Here is a 21,291-nt window from a genome sequence, read left to right as displayed (position 1 = left end):
CATACACACTCACTGTATTCTCACTGATATATATACACACTCAGTGTAATCTCACTGATATATATATATATATACACACTCAGTGTAATCTCACTGATCTATATACACACTCAGTGTATTCTCACTGATATACTTACACACTCAGTTTAAACTCACTGATATATATACACACTCAGTGTATTCTCACTGATATATATACACATTCAGTGTAATCTCACTGATATATATACACACGCAGTGTATTCTGACTGATATATATGCACACTCAGTATAATCTCACAGATATATTTACACACTTAATGTAATCTCTGATATATATATATATATACACACACATTCATTGTATTCTCACTGATATATATAAATACACACACACTCAGTGTATTCTCACTGATATATATATACACACATTCAGTGTATTCTCACTGATATATATACATAATCAGTGTAATCTCACTGATATATATACACCTTCAGTGTAATCTTACTGATCTATACACACACTCAGTGTAATCTCACTGATATATATACACACACTCAGTGTCATCTCACTGATACTATATATACACACAGTGAAATCTCACTGATATATATACACACTCAGTATAATCTCACTGATATATGTACACACACATTCAGTGTATTCTCACTGATATACACACACACTCAGTGTACTCTCACTGATATATATACACACTCAGTGTAATCTCACTGATTTCCACCCACACTCAGTGTAATCTCACTGATATATACACACATTCAGTGTAATCTCACTGATATTTACACACCCTGAGTGTTTTCTCACTGATATATACACACTCAGTGCATTCTCACTGATATATATGCACGCTCAGTATATTCTCACTGATACACACACACTCAGTGTAACCTCACTGATATACACGCAGTGTATTTTCACTGATATGTACACACAGTCCGTCTCTTCTCACTGATATATACACACACTCAATGTATTCTCACTGATATATACACACACAGCATATTCTTACTCATTGATATATACAGACACTCAGTGTATTCTCACTGATATACACACACACTCAGCATATTCTCACTCACTGATATATACACACACAGCATATTCTTACTCATTGATATATACACACACTCAGTGTATTCTCACTCACTGATATATACACACACTGTGTATTCTCACTCACTGATATACACACACACACTCAGTGTATTCTCATTCGCTGATATATATGCACACAGTGTATTCTCACTGATATATCCACACACTCTCAGTGATATATAGAGGCAATAGTTCTGTCACTCTGTAGCCCCCTATGGTGCTGAATCTCCCCAGGGATGAACAATGAGTCTCCCCACAGGGATGTGTAGCATTTAGCTCAGTTCCCATTGACTTTAATGACAAATATTAGATATGAGGACAAAGCTGTGCTCATTGGCCTGTCTGTAAAGATGGGAGTGGCCCAGGTGAACTGATGGACAGAAAATCCCAACCGATCATTGGGTCTTGCTGTATAAACAGACTCCTTTGGTGAAACAATGTCCCGAGAAGTCGACTCCCAACTGTTGAATAGCAGGAGATGGTTGGCCCATTGTCTGTATGGAAATGAGCCCATTAACTAGATCAGTTTGGAGATCAAAAACCATCACTGACCATGTTACGCTCATAATAAAGGATGAAACTGAGCACTGTGTACAATGAGCAAGTGTGACCTTAGCTCCTTTAATAAGATTCCAGAGTGCAGGTAACTCGTGGGTGGCCTGCTTATATACTGTGCTCCCAAGGGATGCAGGGTCCCTTGGGACTCCAACAGATGGGCCCTCTGGTGGTCAGGTGTCATGCAAGTTACAGAGGATTAAGTACATTACATCACTCCCCCGTGTAGTCAACAGTACACTTATTTACAAGGTGAGACGATCTGGGGCTTTTCGCTCACTTGTCGATCGTCTCGGTACACATGCTGGTGTGGGTGGGTTGGTCAGTTCTTCACTGGGCTGTTGGGCAGCCAGCCTTGCCGGGCTGCTGGGAATGATGAGTTCGGTTTCGTGGTCAACCCATGATGTCGGTAGCCACTTGTGTGTGTGCTGGAGGGCTAAAGTTGGTGGTGTCCTCTTCAGGTTGTTCATAGCTGTTGGTGAACCGCAATTTAATTTGGTCCAAATGTTTTCTGTGCGTTTGTCCATTGGCCAGTTTGAAATGCCTTACTCCCCTCTTTGGCTGTGACAGTGCCAGTGAGCCGTTTGGGACCATGTCCATAATTGAGCACAAACACGGGATCATTGATCATTGATCATTGACAAATTTGCACGGTCATGGTACACACTTTGTTGTTGCTGCTTGCCCTCCATGTGATCATGGAGATCAGGGTGGACCAGAGAGAGCCTTGTTTTTAGCGCCCTTTTCATGAGCAGCTCGGCTGGGGGATCCCCAGTGAGTGAGTGGGGTCTGGTGCGGTAGCTGAGCACTCGTGACAGCCGTGTCTGCAGGGAGCCTTCCAACATGCGTTTCAAGCTTTGCTTGATGATCTGAACTGCCCGTTCTGCCTGGCCGTTGGATACGGGCTTGAATGGGGCAGATGTAACGTGTTTTATCCCATTGCAGGTCATGAATTCCTTGAATTCAGCACTGGTGAAACATGGCGCATTGTCACTGACTAGGACACCAGGCAGACCGTGTGTGGCAAACATGGCTCGTAGGCTTTCAATAGTGGCTGTGGACGTGCTTGCAGACATTATCGCACATTCAATCCATTTTGAGTAAGCGTCCACGACAACCAAAAACATTTTGCCTAGGAATGGGCCCGCATAGTCCATGTGGATCCTTGACCACGATCACAAACTTAGCGGTGCCTCTCTGGGTGCATTGCTCACGCACTGGCGCATGCATGACTCTAAATCTGAGTCGCTGCTGGGCCACCACACGTGGGATCTGGCTACGGCTTTCATCATTACAAGGCCTGGGTGGGTGCTGTGCAGTTCACTTATGAACGTATCTCTGCCTTTCTTGGGCAAGACCACGCGATTGCCCCACAACAGACAGTCCACCTGCAGGGACATTTCGTCTTTGCACCTGTGGAACAGCTTAATCGTCTCCTGCATCTCCGCTGGGATGCTGGACCAGCTCCCATGGAGGACACAGTTTTTTTTTTACCAAGGACAGTAAAGGATCCTGGCTGGTCCAGGTCCTGATCTAGTGGGCTGTAACGGGGGACCTTTCGTTCTCGAATGCCTCCATGACCATGAGCAAGTCCGCTGGCTGTGCCATTTTCACCCTGGTGATGGGCAATGGCAGCTGACTGAGAGCATCTGCGCGGTTCTCTGTGCCCGGTCTGTGGCGGATTACATAGTTGTATGCCGACAGCATGAGCGCCCATCTTTGGATGCGGGCAGATGCATTGGTATTAATCCCTTTGCTCTCAGAAACAGCGATATGAGCGGCTTGTGGTCAGTTTCAAGCTCAAACTTTGAGGCCAAATAAGTACTGGTGCATTTTTTTTATCCCGTAAACACACGCCTCTTTTTCAATCATGCTGTCAGCCCTTTCGGCCTTGGACAAACTCCTGGACGCATACCCGATTGGCTGCAAAATCCCCGATTCATTAGCCTGTTGTAACGCACACCCGACCCCGTATGACGACGCATCGCAAGCTAACACTAATCATTTATGAGGGTTATACAGGACAAGCAGTTTGTTTGAACACAACAGATTTCTGGCTTTCTTAAAGGCCTCTTGTGAATTCCCCCATACCCAGTCGTCTCCCTTGTGCAATAGCACATGTAGGGGTTCCAGCAAGGTGCTTAACCCAGGTAGGAAATTACTGAAATAGTTAAGGAGTCCCAGGAACGACCGCAGCTCCGTCACGTTCTGTGGTCGCGGTGCGTTCTTGATGGCCTCCGACTTGGCGTCGGTGGGTCTGATGCCGTCTGCCGCAATTCTTCTTCCCAAGAACTCGACCCCCGGCGCCAGGAAAATGCACTTCGAGCGTTTCAACCTGAGCCCCACGCGATCCAACCGACTAAGAACCACTTCCAGATTCTTCAAGTGCTCAATGGTGTCCCGACCTGTAACCAGTATGTCGTCCTGGAAAACCACGGTGCGAGGAACCGACTTTAGCAGACTCTCCATGTTCTGTTGGAAGATTGCTGCAGCCGACCGAATCCCGAACGGGCATCTGTTATAGATGAACAGACCTTTGAGCGTGTTGATGCAGGTGAGGCCTTTTGAAGACTCCTCCAGCTCCTGCGTCATGTAGGCCGAGGTCAGGTCCAGCTTGGTTAACGTCTTCCCTCCAGCCAGGGTCGCAAATAGGTCGTCTGCCTTGGGTAGTGGGTACTGGTCCTGAAGCGAAAAATGGTTAATCGTTACTTTATAGTCCCCACAAATTCTAACTGGCCGTCCTCTTTAAGTACCGGGACAATCGGACTGGCCCACTCGTTGAATTCCACCGGCGCGATGATGCCTTCTTGCTGCAACCTGTCCAGCTCAATTTCTACTTTCCCACGCATCATGTACGGTATCGCCCGTGCCTTGTGGTGGATGGGTCGCGTACCGGGAACCAAATGGATCTGCACTTTCGCCCCTGAGAAGCTTCCAATGCCTTGCTCGAATAACGCCGGGAACTTGCTCAGAACCTGGGCACATGAGGCGTCGTCGACAGACGAAAGCGCTCGGATGTCGTCCCAGTTCCAGCGGATTTTTCCCAGCCAGCTTCTGCCAAACAATGTGGGGCCATCCCCTGGCACAATCCACAGCAGGAGTTCATGTACTGCTCCATCATAGGAGACTTTGACTTCTGCACTGCCAATTACAGGGATTAGTTCCTTGGTGTAAGTTCTTAGTTTGGTGTGAATGGGGCTGAGCTTTGGTCTGTGTGCCTTTTTGCCCCACAGCCTGTCGAAGGCCTTTTTACTCATTATTGACTGACTCGCCCCCGTGTCCAGTTCCATCGATACTGGGATTCCGTTCAGTTCAACTTTCAACATTATTGGTGGGCATTTCGTCGTGAACGTGTGTACCCTGTACACTTCTGCCTCCTCCGTACGAGACTCCAATTCAACCTGATCCACAGTGGATCGATCTTCCTCTGCAACGTGGTGGTTTGCAGGGTTTGCAGCTCGTCTGCACATTCGCTGGAGGTGTCCCATTGTCCTGCAACCGTTGCACGCATAGTCTTTGAAGCGGCATTGATGGGGCCGATGATCACCTCCACAGCGCCAAGAAGGTGTTAACTGCCTCGCATTAACGATTGATGGCTGACTCTGGGTCATCTGAGGTCGTGCAGCAGCCGGCGTGTACATTCTGCCATGTATATTCCTGCTCGAAACCGACGTTACTTTGTGCACAGTACTGGCCAAAACCTCTTTACTCTGCGAAATCTGTTTGGTGTTGTCGCTGGTGGACATAAGTGCCTGGGCTTTATTTAGATTCGGAGTTTCTATAGTCAACAGTTTATGAAGGATTGTCTCATGTCTGATGCCCAATCGCAAAAGTCTGAGCATTTGTTCTCAGAATCCCTCAAACTCACAATGTCCTGCGAGGCGCCTTAGTTCGGCAACATAGCTCGGCACTTCCTGACCCTCCGATCGTGGACACATGTAGAACCGATATCTCGCCATCAAAACACTTTCCTTAGGATTTAGGTGCTCCCCGACCAGTGTACACAATTCTTCATAGGATTTCTCTGTTGGTTTTGCCGAAGCTAGGAGATTCTTCATGAGGCCATAAGGAAAGCATTTTGATGGCGAGATATTGATTCTACACGTGTCCACGATCGGAGGGTCAGGAAGTGGCAAATTATGTCGCCGAACTGAGGTGCCTCGCAGGACTTTGTGAGTTTGAGAGATTCCTAGAACAAATGCTCAGAGACTTTTCCTATTGGGCATTGGCCATGAGACAATCTTTCGCAAACTGTTGACTGTAGAAACTCCGAATTGTTGCCCCACAGACAGTTAGGAGGATCGCCCTTCGTTTGGCAGCATTCTCGTCTCCTTCCAGCTCGTTGGCCACAAAGTATTTCACAAAGGCCTCTCAATCATCCCCTTCTCCAGGATACCAACTGTTCTTTGTGTTTTCATGTGGTTGTTCATTAGCTCGTCGCCAATTGTTCTGCTCATATAAAGGATGAAACTGAGTACTGTGCACAATGAGCAAGTGTGACCGCAGCTCCTTTAATGAGACTCCAGAGTTCTGGTACCTCGTAGGTGACCTGCTTATATACTGTGCTCCCAAGGGATGCTGGGCCCCCTTGGGACTCCAACAGGTAGGCCCTCTAGTGGTAGTGTAATACAGGTTAGAAGGGGTTCAATGCATAACAGACCATTAAGGAGATTAAAACATATCAAGAAGACATCAAACCTGAAGCACTTTTTGTTAACATGGAGACCAGGCCCCGGAAGGGAGAAGAGCCCACAAAGGACTCGAGTGGATGACCCATCCAAACCTGGGAGGTAACCTGAAAACTAAACCCTGAGGCCCTGCATCCATTAAAATCCAGCGGTCTGTGTATTGGAGGGGTATATCAGACAGCCCTTTTGGATAGCTCTCTCTCTCTCTTGCTACTTCAGTCACCCCATTGTCCTCACCCAAAAACCAGCACTCCACCACAGCACGGATGGACGGAACATCACAAAGTGCTGAGCCTTGCTCTTCCACGCCAATACAGACAGCAACTCAAACTGAGACTGGAATACTGCATTGGCGGAACAGAACCAGGAGCCACGGCGTACGGGAAGCTGCAGCAAGTCAGCAGGCAATCGGGCTGAGCATTGTCCACGCCGACACATCCGTAACACCACTTCGCTGTGTGAAGGGGCATTGTAAGTCCGAGCCAAGTCATGGGGAAGGTACTTTCCTTGTGCACTGTGTATTATATGTTAGGCCGTGGTAATTTGACAAGGCAGGAGCTTTTTGGACAAGCCAGGGTTGTAATGTGTTACACCACTGTGTACTGCTTTACTTGTGGTGCAGTTGAACTTTATTAAACACTATACGATTGAGCCCGAAAAATGGTGTCCGTGCAGATCTGTCCATAGTTATCCCAATGGTCCAGAACTTGTAGTAGGGGGTGTGTTTCGGAACGCCCAAGCAAACCACTTACAGATGGACAATGACTCTCTCCAATAACCATTCTGAGGTTGGCACTGAGCATGCTCGGTCTGTAAACCCCCACCCAGTGTAGGTGCTCCCACAGCAGCATAAGCACTGACTGAACCCCACATCGCAACCAACTGACGTTCAATAATCTTTTCGGCAGCTTTGAAGAGTGAGCCTTACTTTGTTTTCACTGGTTGACCCGGGGCCTGGGCTCGTGTGTTGCTCATTCTGCTGGCCAAAGTTCGCAGCTCAGGACCACGGAATCGCTCCAGGAACGAGTCTGGCCGTTGCTCCTGCTTCCGCAGTCCTCTGTGGGCCCAGTCCCTCAGCACAACAACCAGCCGGACTATACTGAGAGTGACAGATGGAGTGAGTATGAGAGAGATTTACAGTGAGAGAGTGTTAGAGAGATTTACAGTGAGAGAGTGTTAGAGAGATTTACAGTGAGTGTCAGAGAGATTTACAGTGAGTGTTAGAGAGATTTACAGTGAGAGAGTGTAAGAGAGATTTACAGTGAGTGAGTGTCAGAGAGATTTACAGTGAGAGTGTTAGAGAGATTTACAGTGAGTGTTAGAGAGATTTACAGTGAGTGAGTGTCAGAGAGATTTACAGTGAGAGAGTGTTAGAGAGATTTACAGTGAGAGAGTGTTAGAGAGATTTACAGTGAGTGTCAGAGAGATTTACAGTGAGTGAGTGTCAGAGAGATTTACAGTGAGAGAGTGTTAGAGAGATTTACAGTGAGTGTCAGAGAGATTTACAGTGAGTGTCAGAGAGATTTACAGTGAGTGTTAGAGAGATTTACAGTGAGAGAGTGTAAGAGAGATTTACAGTGAGAGAGTGTAAGAGAGATTTACAGTGAGAGAGTGTTAGAGAGATTTACAGTGAGTGTTAGAGAGATTTACAGTGAGTGAGTGTCAGAGAGATTTACAGTGAGAGAGTGTTAGAGAGATTTACAGTGAGTGTTAGAGAGATTTACAGTGAGTGAGTGTCAGAGAGATTTACAGTGAGAGAGTGTTAGAGAGATTTACAGTGAGTGTTAGAGAGATTTACAGTGAGTGAGTGTAAGAGAGGTTTACCGTGAGTGTAAGAGAGGTTTACCGTGAGTGTAAGAGAGATTTACAGTGAGAGAGTGTTAGAGAGATTTACAGTGAGTGTTAGAGAGATTTACAGTGAGTGAGTGTCAGAGAGATTTACAGTGAGAGAGTGTTAGAGAGATTTACAGTGAGTGTTAGAGAGATTTACAGTGAGTGAGTGTCAGAGAGATTTACAGTGAGAGAGTGTTAGAGAGATTTACAGTGAGTGTTAGAGAGATTTACAGTGAGTGAGTGTAAGAGAGGTTTACCGTGAGTGTAAGAGAGGTTTACCGTGAGTGTAAGAGAGATTTACAGTGAGTGAGTGTGAGAGAGATTTACAGTGAGTGTTAGAGAGATTTACAGTGAGTGAGTGTGAGAGATTTACAGTGAGTGTTAGAGAGATTTACAGTGAGTGAGTGTGAGAGAGATTTACAGTGAGTGTTAAAGAGAGTTACAGTGAGTGAGTGTGAGAGAGATTTACAGTGAGTGTTAGAGAGATTTACACTGAGTGAGTGTGAGAGAGATTTACAGTGAGTGTTAGAGAGATTTACAGTGAGTGAGTGTGAGAGAGATTTACAGTGAGTGAGTGTCAGAGAGATTTACAGTGAGAGAGTGTTAGAGAGATTTACAGTGAGTGTTAGAGAGATTTACAGTGAGTGAGTGTAAGAGAGGTTTACCGTGAGTGTAAGAGAGGTTTACCGTGAGTGTAAGAGAGATTTACAGTGAGTGAGTGTGAGAGAGATTTACAGTGAGTGTTAGAGAGATTTACAGTGAGTGAGTGTGAGAGATTTACAGTGAGTGTTAGAGAGATTTACAGTGAGTGAGTGTGAGAGAGATTTACAGTGAGTGTTAAAGAGATTTACAGTGAGTGAGTGTGAGAGAGATTTACAGTGAGTGTAAGAGAGATTTACAGTGAGTGAGTGTAAGAGAGGTTTACCGTGAGTGAGTGTGAGAGATTTACTGTGAGAGAGAGTTAGAGAGATTTACAGTGAGTGAGAGTTAGAGAGATTTACAGTGAGTGAGAGTTGGAGAGATTAACAGTGAGAGAGAGTTTGAGAGATTTGCAGTGAGTGAGTGTAAGAGAGATTTACAGTGAGTGTTAAAGAGATTTACAGTGAGAGAGTGTAAGAGAGATTTACAGTGAGAGAGTGTTAGAGAGATTTACAGTGAGTGTTAGAGAGATTTACAGTGAGTGAGTGTCAGAGAGATTTACAGTGAGTGAGTGTCAGAGAGATTTACAGTGAGAGAGTGTTAGAGAGATTTACAGTGAGTGTTAGAGAGATTTACAGTGAGTGAGTGTAAGAGAGGTTTACCGTGAGTGTAAGAGAGGTTTACCGTGAGTGTAAGAGAGATTTACAGTGAGTGAGTGTGAGAGAGATTTACAGTGAGTGTTAGAGAGATTTACAGTGAGTGAGTGTGAGAGATTTACAGTGAGTGTTAGAGAGATTTACAGTGAGTGAGTGTGAGAGAGATTTACAGTGAGTGTTAAAGAGATTTACAGTGAGTGAGTGTGAGAGAGATTTACAGTGAGTGTTAGAGAGATTTACACTGAGTGAGTGTGAGAGAGATTTACAGTGAGTGTAAGAGAGATTTACAGTGAGTGAGTGTAAGAGAGGTTTACCGTGAGTGAGTGTGAGAGATTTACTGTGAGAGAGAGTTAGAGAGATTTACAGTGAGTGAGAGTTAGAGAGATTTACAGTGAGTGAGAGTTGGAGAGATTAACAGTGAGAGAGAGTTTGAGAGATTTGCAGTGAGTGAGTGTAAGAGAGATTTACAGTGAGTGTTAAAGAGATTTACAGTGAGTGAGTGAAAGAGAGATTTACAGTGAGTGAGCGTAAGAGAGATTTACAGTGAGAGAAAGTTAGAGAGATTTACAGTGAGAGAGAGTTAGAAAGATTTACAGTGAGAGAGAGTTAGAAAGATTTACAGTGAGAGAGAGAGTTAGCGAGATTTACAGTGAGAGTGTCAGAGAGATTTAGAGTGAGAGAGAGTAAGAGAGATTTACAGTGAGAGAGAATTAGAGAGATTTACAGTGAGTGTCAGAGAGATTTACAGTGAGAGAGAGTGAGAGAGATTTACAGTGAGTGAGTGTGAGAGAGATTTACATTGAGAGTTAGAGAGATTTAGAGTGAGAGAGAGTAAGAGAGATTTACAGTGAGAGAGAGTTAGAGAGATTTACAGTGAGAGTCTTAGAGACATTTACAGTGAGAGAGTATTCGAGAGATTTACAGTGAGAGAGTGTTTGAGAGATTTACAGTGAGTGAGTGTCAGAGTGATTTACAGTGAGTGAGTGTTAGCGAGATTGACAGTGAGAGATTTACAGTGAGTGAGCGTTAGAGAGATTTACAGTGAGAGTGTGAGAGATTTACAGTGAGTGAGTGTGAGAGAGATTTACAGTGAGAGAGAGTTAGAGAGATTTACAGTGAGAGAGAGTTAGAGAGATTTGCAGTGAGAGAGTTGGAGAGATTTACAGTGAGAGAGTGTTTGAGAGATTTACAGTGAGTGAGTGTCAGAGATTTACAGTGAGTGAGTGTCAGAGAGATTGTTAGAGAGTGAGGGTGAGAGAGGTTTACAGTGAGAGTGTTATAGAGATTTACAGTGAGTGAGTGTGTGAGAGATTTGCAGTGAGTGAGTGTGAGAGAGATTTACAGTGAGGGAGAGTTAGAGAGATTTACAGTGAGAGAGAGTTGGAGAGATTTACAGTGAGTGAGTGTGAGAGAGATTTACAGTGAGAGAGAGTTAGAGAGATTTACAGTGAGGGAGAGTTAGGGAGAGTTGGAGAGATTTACAGTGAGAGAGAGTTGGAGAGATTTACAGTGGGTGAGTGTGAGAGAGATTTACAGTGAGAGAGAGTTAGAGAGATTTACAGTGAGTGTGAGAGAGATTTACAGTGAGGGAGAGTTAGAGAGATTTACAGTGAGAGAGAGTTGGAGAGATTTACAGTGAGAGAGTGTTTGAGAGATTTACAGTGAGAGAGTGTAAGAGAGATTTACAGTGAGAGAGTGTTAGAGAGATTTACAGTGAGTGTTAGAGAGATTTACAGTGAGTGAGTGTCAGAGAGATTTACAGTGAGAGAGTGTTAGAGAGATTTACAGTGAGTGTTAGAGAGATTTACAGTGAGTGAGTGTCAGAGAGATTTACAGTGAGAGAGTGTTAGAGAGATTTACAGTGAGTGTTAGAGAGATTTACAGTGAGTGAGTGTAAGAGAGGTTTACCGTGAGTGTAAGAGAGGTTTACCGTGAGTGTAAGAGAGATTTACAGTGAGAGAGTGTAAGAGAGATTTACAGTGAGAGAGTGTTAGAGAGATTTACAGTGAGTGTTAGAGAGATTTACAGTGAGTGAGTGTCAGAGAGATTTACAGTGAGTGTTAGAGAGATTTACAGTGAGTGAGTGTCAGAGAGATTTACAGTGAGAGAGTGTTAGAGAGATTTACAGTGAGTGTTAGAGAGATTTACAGTGAGTGAGTGTAAGAGAGGTTTACCGTGAGTGTAAGAGAGGTTTACCGTGAGTGTAAGAGAGATTTACAGTGAGAGAGTGTTAGAGAGATTTACAGTGAGTGTTAGAGAGATTTACAGTGAGTGAGTGTCAGAGAGATTTACAGTGAGAGAGTGTTAGAGAGATTTACAGTGAGTGTTAGAGAGATTTACAGTGAGTGAGTGTCAGAGAGATTTACAGTGAGAGAGTGTTAGAGAGATTTACAGTGAGTGTTAGAGAGATTTACAGTGAGTGAGTGTAAGAGAGGTTTACCGTGAGTGTAAGAGAGGTTTACCGTGAGTGTAAGAGAGATTTACAGTGAGTGAGTGTGAGAGAGATTTACAGTGAGTGTTAGAGAGATTTACAGTGAGTGAGTGTGAGAGATTTACAGTGAGTGTTAGAGAGATTTACAGTGAGTGAGTGTGAGAGAGATTTACAGTGAGTGTTAAAGAGATTTACAGTGAGTGAGTGTGAGAGAGATTTACAGTGAGTGTTAGAGAGATTTACACTGAGTGAGTGTGAGAGAGATTTACAGTGAGTGTAAGAGAGATTTACAGTGAGTGAGTGTAAGAGAGGTTTACCGTGAGTGAGTGTGAGAGAGATTTACAGTGAGTGTTAAAGAGATTTACAGTGAGTGAGTGTGAGAGAGATTTACAGTGAGTGTTAGAGAGATTTACACTGAGTGAGTGTGAGAGAGATTTACAGTGAGTGTAAGAGAGATTTACAGTGAGTGAGTGTAAGAGAGGTTTACCGTGAGTGAGTGTGAGAGATTTACTGTGAGAGAGAGTTAGAGAGATTTACAGTGAGTGAGAGTTAGAGAGATTTACAGTGAGTGAGAGTTGGAGAGATTTACAGTGAGTGAGTGTCAGAGAGATTTACAGTGAGAGAGTGTTAGAGAGATTTACAGTGAGTGTTAGAGAGATTTACAGTGAGTGAGTGTAAGAGAGGTTTACCGTGAGTGTAAGAGAGGTTTACCGTGAGTGTAAGAGAGATTTACAGTGAGTGAGTGTGAGAGAGATTTACAGTGAGTGTTAGAGAGATTTACAGTGAGTGAGTGTGAGAGATTTACAGTGAGTGTTAGAGAGATTTACAGTGAGTGAGTGTGAGAGAGATTTACAGTGAGTGTTAAAGAGATTTACAGTGAGTGAGTGTGAGAGAGATTTACAGTGAGTGTTAGAGAGATTTACACTGAGTGAGTGTGAGAGAGATTTACAGTGAGTGTAAGAGAGATTTACAGTGAGTGAGTGTAAGAGAGGTTTACCGTGAGTGAGTGTGAGAGAGATTTACAGTGAGTGTTAAAGAGATTTACAGTGAGTGAGTGTGAGAGAGATTTACAGTGAGTGTTAGAGAGATTTACACTGAGTGAGTGTGAGAGAGATTTACAGTGAGTGTAAGAGAGATTTACAGTGAGTGAGTGTAAGAGAGGTTTACCGTGAGTGAGTGTGAGAGATTTACTGTGAGAGAGAGTTAGAGAGATTTACAGTGAGTGAGAGTTAGAGAGATTTACAGTGAGTGAGAGTTGGAGAGATTAACAGTGAGAGAGAGTTTGAGAGATTTGCAGTGAGTGAGTGTAAGAGAGATTTACAGTGAGTGTTAGAGAGATTTACAGTGAGTGAGTGTCAGAGAGATTTACAGTGAGAGAGTGTTAGAGAGATTTACAGTGAGTGTTAGAGAGATTTACAGTGAGTGAGTGTAAGAGAGGTTTACCGTGAGTGTAAGAGAGGTTTACCGTGAGTGTAAGAGAGATTTACAGTGAGTGAGTGTGAGAGAGATTTACAGTGAGTGTTAGAGAGATTTACAGTGAGTGAGTGTGAGAGATTTACAGTGAGTGTTAGAGAGATTTACAGTGAGTGAGTGTGAGAGAGATTTACAGTGAGTGTTAAAGAGATTTACAGTGAGTGAGTGTGAGAGAGATTTACAGTGAGTGTTAGAGAGATTTACACTGAGTGAGTGTGAGAGAGATTTACAGTGAGTGTAAGAGAGATTTACAGTGAGTGTTAGAGAGATTTACAGTGAGTGAGTGTGAGAGAGATTTACAGTGAGTGTTAAAGAGATTTACAGTGAGTGAGTGTGAGAGAGATTTACAGTGAGTGTTAGAGAGATTTACACTGAGTGAGTGTGAGAGAGATTTACAGTGAGTGTAAGAGAGATTTACAGTGAGTGAGTGTAAGAGAGGTTTACCGTGAGTGAGTGTGAGAGATTTACTGTGAGAGAGAGTTAGAGAGATTTACAGTGAGTGAGAGTTAGAGAGATTTACAGTGAGTGAGAGTTGGAGAGATTAACAGTGAGAGAGAGTTTGAGAGATTTGCAGTGAGTGAGTGTAAGAGAGATTTACAGTGAGTGTTAAAGAGATTTACAGTGAGAGAGTGTAAGAGAGATTTACAGTGAGAGAGTGTTAGAGAGATTTACAGTGAGTGTTAGAGAGATTTACAGTGAGTGAGTGTAAGAGAGGTTTACCGTGAGTGTAAGAGAGGTTTACCGTGAGTGTAAGAGAGATTTACAGTGAGTGAGTGTGAGAGAGATTTACAGTGAGTGTTAGAGAGATTTACAGTGAGTGAGTGTGAGAGATTTACAGTGAGTGTTAGAGAGATTTACAGTGAGTGAGTGTGAGAGAGATTTACAGTGAGTGTTAAAGAGATTTACAGTGAGTGAGTGTGAGAGAGATTTACAGTGAGTGTTAGAGAGATTTACACTGAGTGAGTGTGAGAGAGATTTACAGTGAGTGTAAGAGAGATTTACAGTGAGTGAGTGTAAGAGAGGTTTACCGTGAGTGAGTGTGAGAGATTTACTGTGAGAGAGAGTTAGAGAGATTTACAGTGAGTGAGAGTTAGAGAGATTTACAGTGAGTGAGAGTTGGAGAGATTAACAGTGAGAGAGAGTTTGAGAGATTTGCAGTGAGTGAGTGTAAGAGAGATTTACAGTGAGTGTTAAAGAGATTTACAGTGAGTGAGTGAAAGAGAGATTTACAGTGAGTGAGCGTAAGAGAGATTTACAGTGAGAGAAAGTTAGAGAGATTTACAGTGAGAGAGAGTTAGAAAGATTTACAGTGAGAGAGAGTTAGAAAGATTTACAGTGAGAGAGAGAGTTAGCGAGATTTACAGTGAGAGTGTCAGAGAGATTTAGAGTGAGAGAGAGTAAGAGAGATTTACAGTGAGAGAGAATTAGAGAGATTTACAGTGAGTGTCAGAGAGATTTACAGTGAGAGAGAGTGAGAGAGATTTACAGTGAGTGAGTGTGAGAGAGATTTACATTGAGAGTTAGAGAGATTTAGAGTGAGAGAGAGTAAGAGAGATTTACAGTGAGAGAGAGTTAGAGAGATTTACAGTGAGAGTCTTAGAGACATTTACAGTGAGAGAGTATTCGAGAGATTTACAGTGAGAGAGTGTTTGAGAGATTTACAGTGAGTGAGTGTCAGAGTGATTTACAGTGAGTGAGTGTTAGCGAGATTGACAGTGAGAGATTTACAGTGAGTGAGCGTTAGAGAGATTTACAGTGAGAGTGTGAGAGATTTACAGTGAGTGAGTGTGAGAGAGATTTACAGTGAGAGAGAGTTAGAGAGATTTACAGTGAGAGAGAGTTAGAGAGATTTGCAGTGAGAGAGTTGGAGAGATTTACAGTGAGAGAGTGTTTGAGAGATTTACAGTGAGTGAGTGTCAGAGATTTACAGTGAGTGAGTGTCAGAGAGATTGTTAGAGAGTGAGGGTGAGAGAGGTTTACAGTGAAAGTGTGAGAGATATTTACAGTGAGAAAGAGTGAGAGACATTTACAGTGAGAGAGTGTCAGAGATTTACAGTGAGTGAGTGTCAGAGAGATTGACAGAGAGTTGGGGTGAGAGAGGTTTACAGTGAGAGTGTTATAGAGATTTACAGTGAGTGAGTGTGTGAGAGATTTGCAGTGAGTGAGTGTGAGAGAGATTTACAGTGAGGGAGAGTTAGAGAGATTTACAGTGAGAGAGAGTTGGAGAGATTTACAGTGAGTGAGTGTGAGAGAGATTTACAGTGAGAGAGAGTTAGAGAGATTTACAGTGAGGGAGAGTTAGGGAGAGTTAGAGAGATTTACAGTGAGAGAGAGTTGGAGAGATTTACAGTGAGTGTGAGAGAGATTTACAGTGAGGGAGAGTTAGAGAGATTTACAGTGAGAGAGAGTTGGAGAGATTTACAGTGAGAGAGTGTTTGAGAGATTTACAGTGATTGAGTGTCAGAGATTTACAGTGAGTGAGTGTCAGAGAGATTGACAGAGAGTGATGGTGAGAGAGGTTTACAGTGAAAGTGTGAGAGAGATTTACAGTGAGAAAGAGTGAGAGACATTTACAGTGAGAGAGTGTCAGAGATTTACAGTGAGAGTGAGAGTTAGAGATTTACAGTGAGTGTCAGAGAGATTTACAGTGAGAGAGAGTGAGAGAGATTTACAGTGAGTGAGTGTGAGAGAGATTTACAGTGAGAGTTAGAGAGATTTCGAGTGAGAGAAAGTAAGGGAGACTTACAGTGAGAGAGAGTTAGAGAGATTTACAGTGAGAGTCTTGGAGACATTTACAGTGAGATAGTATTAAAGAGATTTACAGTGAGAGAGTGTTTGAGAGATTTACAGTGAGTGAGTGTCAGAGTGATTTACAGTGAGTGAGTGTTAGCGAGATTGACAGTGAGAGATTTACAGTGAGTGAGCGTTAGAGAGATTTACAGTGAGAGTGTGTGAGATTTAGAGTGAGAGAGAGTAAGAGAGATTTACAGTGAGTGAGAGTTAGAGAGATTTACAGTGAGAGAGAGTTAGAGAGATTTACAGTGAGAGTCTTAGAGACATTTACAGTGAGAGAGTATTCGAGAGATTTACAGTGAGAGAGTGTTTGAGAGATTTACAGTGAGTGAGTGTCAGAGTGATTTACAGTGAGTGAGTGTTAGCGAGATTGACAGTGAGAGATTTACAGTGAGTGAGCGTTAGAGAGATTTACAGTGAGAGTGTGAGAGATTTACAGTGAGTGAGTGTGAGAGAGATTTACAGTGAGAGAGAGTTAGAGAGATTTACAGTGAGAGAGTGCCAGAGATTTACAGTGAGTGAGTGTCAGAGAGATTGGCAGAGAGGGAGGGTGAGAGAGGTTTACAGTGAGAGTGTGAGAGAGATTTACAGTGAGAGAGAGTGAGAGACATTTACAGTGAGTGAGTGTTAGAGAGATTTACAGTGAGTGAGTGTGAGAGAGATTTACAGTGAGAGTTAGTGAGATTTACAGTGAGGGAGAGTTAGAGAGATTTACAGTGAGAGAAAGTTTGAGAGATTTACATTGAGTGAGTGTCAGAGATTTACAGTGAGTGAGTGTCAGAGAGATTTACAGTGAGAGTTAGAGAGATTTACAGTGAGAGAGAGAGAGTTAGTGATTGACAGAGAGAGAGAGAGATTTACAGTGAGAGTATGAGAGAGATTTACAGTGAGGGAGCGTTAGAGAGATTTACAGTGAGTGATTGTGCGAGAGATTTACAGTGAGAGAGTTAGAGAGATTTACAGTGAGAGAGAGTTAGAGAGATTGACAGTGAGAGAGAGAGTTAGAGAGATTTACAGTGAGTGTCAGAGAGATTTACAGTGAGAGAGAGTGAGAGAGATTTACAGTGAGTGAGTGTGAGAGAGATTTACAGTGAGAGTTGGAGAGATTTAGAGTGAGAGAGAGTCAGAGATTTACAGTGAGAGAGAGTTTGAGAGATTTACAGTGAGAGAGAGAGAGTTAGAGTGATTGACAGTGAGAGAGAGTGAGAGAGATTTACAGTGAGAGAGTGTGAGAGAGATTTACAGTGAGGGAGACTTATAGAGATTTGCAGTGACAGAGAGTTAGAGAGATTTATAGTGAGAGTGTTAAAGAGATTTACAGTGAGTGAGTGTGAGAGAGATTTACAGTGAGTGAGTGTGAGAGAGATTTACATTGAGAGTTAGAGAGATTTAGAGTGAGAGAGAGTAAGAGAGATTTACAGTGAGAGAGGGTTTGAGAGATTTATAGTGAGAGTCTTAGAGACATTTACAGTGAGAGAGTATTCGAGAGATTTACAGTGAGAGAGTGTTTGAGAGATTTACAGTGATTGAGTGTCAGAGTAATTTACAGTGAGTGAGTGTGAGCGAGATTGACAGTGAGAGATTTACAGTGAGTGAGCGTTAGAGAAATTTACAGTGAGAGTGTGAGAGATTTACAGTGAGTGAGTGTGAGAGAGATTTACAGTGAGAGAGAGTTAAGAGAGATTTACAGTGAGAGTTAGAGAGATTTACAGTGAGAGAGTGTCAGAGATTTACAGTGAGTGAGTGTCAGAGAGATTGACAGAGAGTGAAGGTGAGAGAGGTTTACAGTGAGAGTGTGAGAGAGATTTACAGTGAGAGAGAGTGAGAGACATTTACAGTGAGTGAGTGTTAGAGAGATTTGCAGTGAGAGAGTGTTAGAGAGAGTTACAGTGAGTGAGTGTGAGAGAGATTTACAGTGAGTGAGTGTGAGAGAGATTTACAGTGAGAGTTAGAGAGATTTACAGTGAGTGAGAGTTAAAGAGATTTACAGTGAGAGTGTTATAGAGATTTACAGTGAGTGAGTGTGAGAGAGATTTACAGTGAGAGAGAGTTAGAGAGATTTACAGTGAGAGAGAGTTAGAGAGATTTACAGTGAGAGTGTTATAGAGATTTACAGTGAGTGAGTGTGTGAGAGATTTACAGTGAGTGAGTGTGAGAGAGATTTACAGTGAGAAAGTTAGAGAGATTTACAGTGAGAGAGAGTTAGAGAGATTTACAGTGAGAGAGTGTTTGAGAGATTTACAGTGAGTGAGTGTCAAAGATTTACAGTGAGTGAGTGTCAGAGAGATTGACAGAGAGTGAGTGTGAGAGAGATTTACAGTGAGTGTCAGAGAGATTTACAGTGAGAGAGAGTGAGAGAGACTTACAGTGAGAGAGAGTTAGAGAGATTTACAGTGAGAGTCTTGGAGACATTTACAGTGAGAGAGTATTAAAGAGATTTACAGTGAGAGAATGTTTGAGAGATTTACAGTGAGTGAGTGTCAGAGTGATTTACAGTGAGTGAGTGTTAGCGAGATTGACAGTGAGAGATTTACAGTGAGTGAGCGTTAGAGAGATTTACAGTGAGAGTGTGGGAGATTTGGAGTGAGAGAGAGTAAGAGAGATTTACAGTGAGTGAGAGTTAGAGAGATTTACAGTGAGAGTTAGAGAGATTTGGAGTGAGAGAGAGTAAGAGAGATTTACAGTGAGAGAGAGTTAGAGAGATTTACAGTGAGAGAGAGTTAGATAGATATACAGTGAGAGAGTGTTTGAGAGATTTACAGTGAGTGAGTGCCAGAGATTTACAGTGAGTGAGTGTCAGAGAGATTGACAGAGAGTGAGGGTGAGAGAGGTTTACAGTGAGAGAGAGTTAGAGAGATTTACAGTGAGTGAGAGTTTGAGAGATTTACAGTGAGAGTGTTATAGAGATTTACAGTGAGTGAGTGTGAGAGAGATTTACAGTGAGTGAGTGTGAGAGAGATTTACAGTGAGAGAGAGTAAGAGAGATTTACAGTGAGTGAATGTGCGAGAGATTTACAGTGAGAGAGAGTTAGAGAGATTTACAGTGAGTGAGAGTTAGAGAGATTATCAGTGATTGAGTGTTCAAGAGATTTATAGTGAGAGTTAGAGAGATTTAGAGTGAGAGAGAGTGAGAGAGATTTAGAGTGAGAGAGAGTAAGAGAGACTTACAGTGAGAGAGAGTTAGAGAGATTTACAGTGAGAGTCTTGGAGACATTTACAGTGAGAGAGTATTAAAGAGATTTACAGTGAGTGAGTGTCAGAGTGATTTACAGTGAGTGAGTGTTTGCGAGATTGACAGTGAGAGATTTACAGTGAGTGAGCGTTAGAGAGATTTACAGTGAGAATGTGAGAGATTTAGAGTGAGAGAGAGTAAGAGAGATTTACAGTGAGTGAGAGTTAGAGATTTACAGTGAGAGTTAGAGAGATTTAGAGTGAGAGAGAGTAAGAGAGATTTACAGTGAGAGAGAGTTAGAGAGATTTACAGTGAGAGTCTTAGAGACATTTACAGTGAGAGAGTATTCGAGAGATTTACAGTGAGAGAGTGTTTGAGAGATTTACAGTGAGTGAGTGTCAGAGTGATTTACAGTGAGTGTTAGCGAGATTGACAGTGAGAGATTTACAGTGAGTGAGAGTTAGAGAGATTTACAGTGAGAATGTTTGAGAGATTTACAGTGAGTGAGTGTCAGAGTGATTTACAGTGAGTGAGTGTTAGCGAGATTGACAGTGAGAGATTTACAGTGAGTGAGCGTTAGAGAGATTTACAGTGAGAGTGTGTGAGATTTACAGTGAGTGAGTGTGAGAGAGATTTATAGTGAGAGAGAGTTAGAGAGATTTACAGTGAGAGAGAGTTAGAGAGATTTACAGTGAGAGAGTGTTTGAGAGATTTACAGTGAGAGAGATTTACAGTGAGTGAGTGTGAGAGAGATTTACAGTGAGAGTTAGAGAGATTTACAGTGAGAGAGAGTAAGAGAGACTTACAGTGAGAGAGAGTTAGAGAGATTTACAGTGAGAGTCTTGGAGACATTTACAGTGAGAGAGTATTAGAGAGATTTACAGTGAGAGAGTGTCAGACTGATTTGCAGTGAGTGAGTGTTAGCGAGATTTACAGTGAGTGAGTGTGCGAGAGATTGACAAAGAGTGAGGGTGAGAGAGGTTTACAGTGAAAGTGTGAGAGAGATTTACAGTGAGAAAGAGTGAGAGACATTTACAGTGAGAGAGTGTCAGAGATTTACAGTGAGAGAGAGAGTTAGAGACATTTACAGTGAGAGAGTGTTTGAGAGATTTACAGTGAGTGAGTGTCAGTGATTTACAGTGAGTGAGTGTTAGCGAGATTGACAGTGAGAGATTTACAGTGAGTGAGCGTTAGAGAGATTTACAGTGAGAGTGTGAGGGATTTACAGTGAGTGAGTGTGAGAGAGATTTACAGTGAGAGAGAGTTGGATAGATATACAGTGAGAGAGTGTTTGAGAGATTTACAGTGAGTGAGTGCCAGAGATTTACAGTGAGTGAGTGTCAGAGAGATTGACAGGGAGTGAGGGTGTGAGAGGTTTACAGTGAGAAAGAGTTAGAGAGATTTACAGTGAGAGAGAGAGTTAGAGAGATTTACAGTGAGTGTCAGAGAGATTTACAGTGAGAGAGAGTGAGAGAGATTTACAGTGAGTGAGTGTGAGAGAGATTTAGAGTGAGAGAGAGTCAGAGATTTACAGTGAGAGAGAGTTAGAGAGATTTACAGTGAGAGAGAGTTAGAGAGATTTACAGTGAGAGAGAGTTAGAGAGATTTACAGTGAGAGAGTATTCAAGAGATTTACAGTGAGAGTGTTTGAGAGATTTACAGTGAGTGAGTGTCAAAGTGATTTACAGTGAGTGAGTGTTAGCGAGATTTACAGTGAGTGAGTGTGCGAGAGATTTACAGTGAGAGTGTTAAAGAGATTTACAGTGAGTGAGTGTGAGAGAGATTTACAGTGAGTGAGTGTGAGAGAGATTTACATTGAGAGTTAGAGAGATTTAGAGTGAGAGAGAGTAAGAGAGATTTACAGTGAGAGAGGGTCAGAGAGATTTATAGTGAGAGTCTTAGAGACATTTACAGTGAGAGAGTATTCGAGAGATTTACAGTGAGAGAGTGTTTGA

General features: G+C 42.8%; 1 protein-coding gene across 1 annotated transcript in view; it reads right to left on the bottom strand.

The window, feature by feature from the left end:
* The window catches only part of LOC139266176 (cyclic nucleotide-gated channel alpha-2-like), a 223,676-nt gene that overhangs the window by 103,473 nt on the left and 98,912 nt on the right, over positions 1 to 21,291 (bottom strand). The window contains exon 2 of the mRNA XM_070884010.1: positions 7,268 to 7,438. Within this exon, the coding sequence (XP_070740111.1) occupies positions 7,268 to 7,438 (171 nt within the window). The remainder of the gene's footprint in view (positions 1 to 7,267; positions 7,439 to 21,291) is intronic.

This window comes from Pristiophorus japonicus, chromosome 6 (genome assembly GCF_044704955.1).
Source record: "Pristiophorus japonicus isolate sPriJap1 chromosome 6, sPriJap1.hap1, whole genome shotgun sequence".
Taxonomy (NCBI): Eukaryota; Metazoa; Chordata; class Chondrichthyes; family Pristiophoridae; genus Pristiophorus; species Pristiophorus japonicus.
Note: the sequence above shows the minus strand (reverse complement) of the source record. Positions and strands in the feature narration are given on the sequence as shown.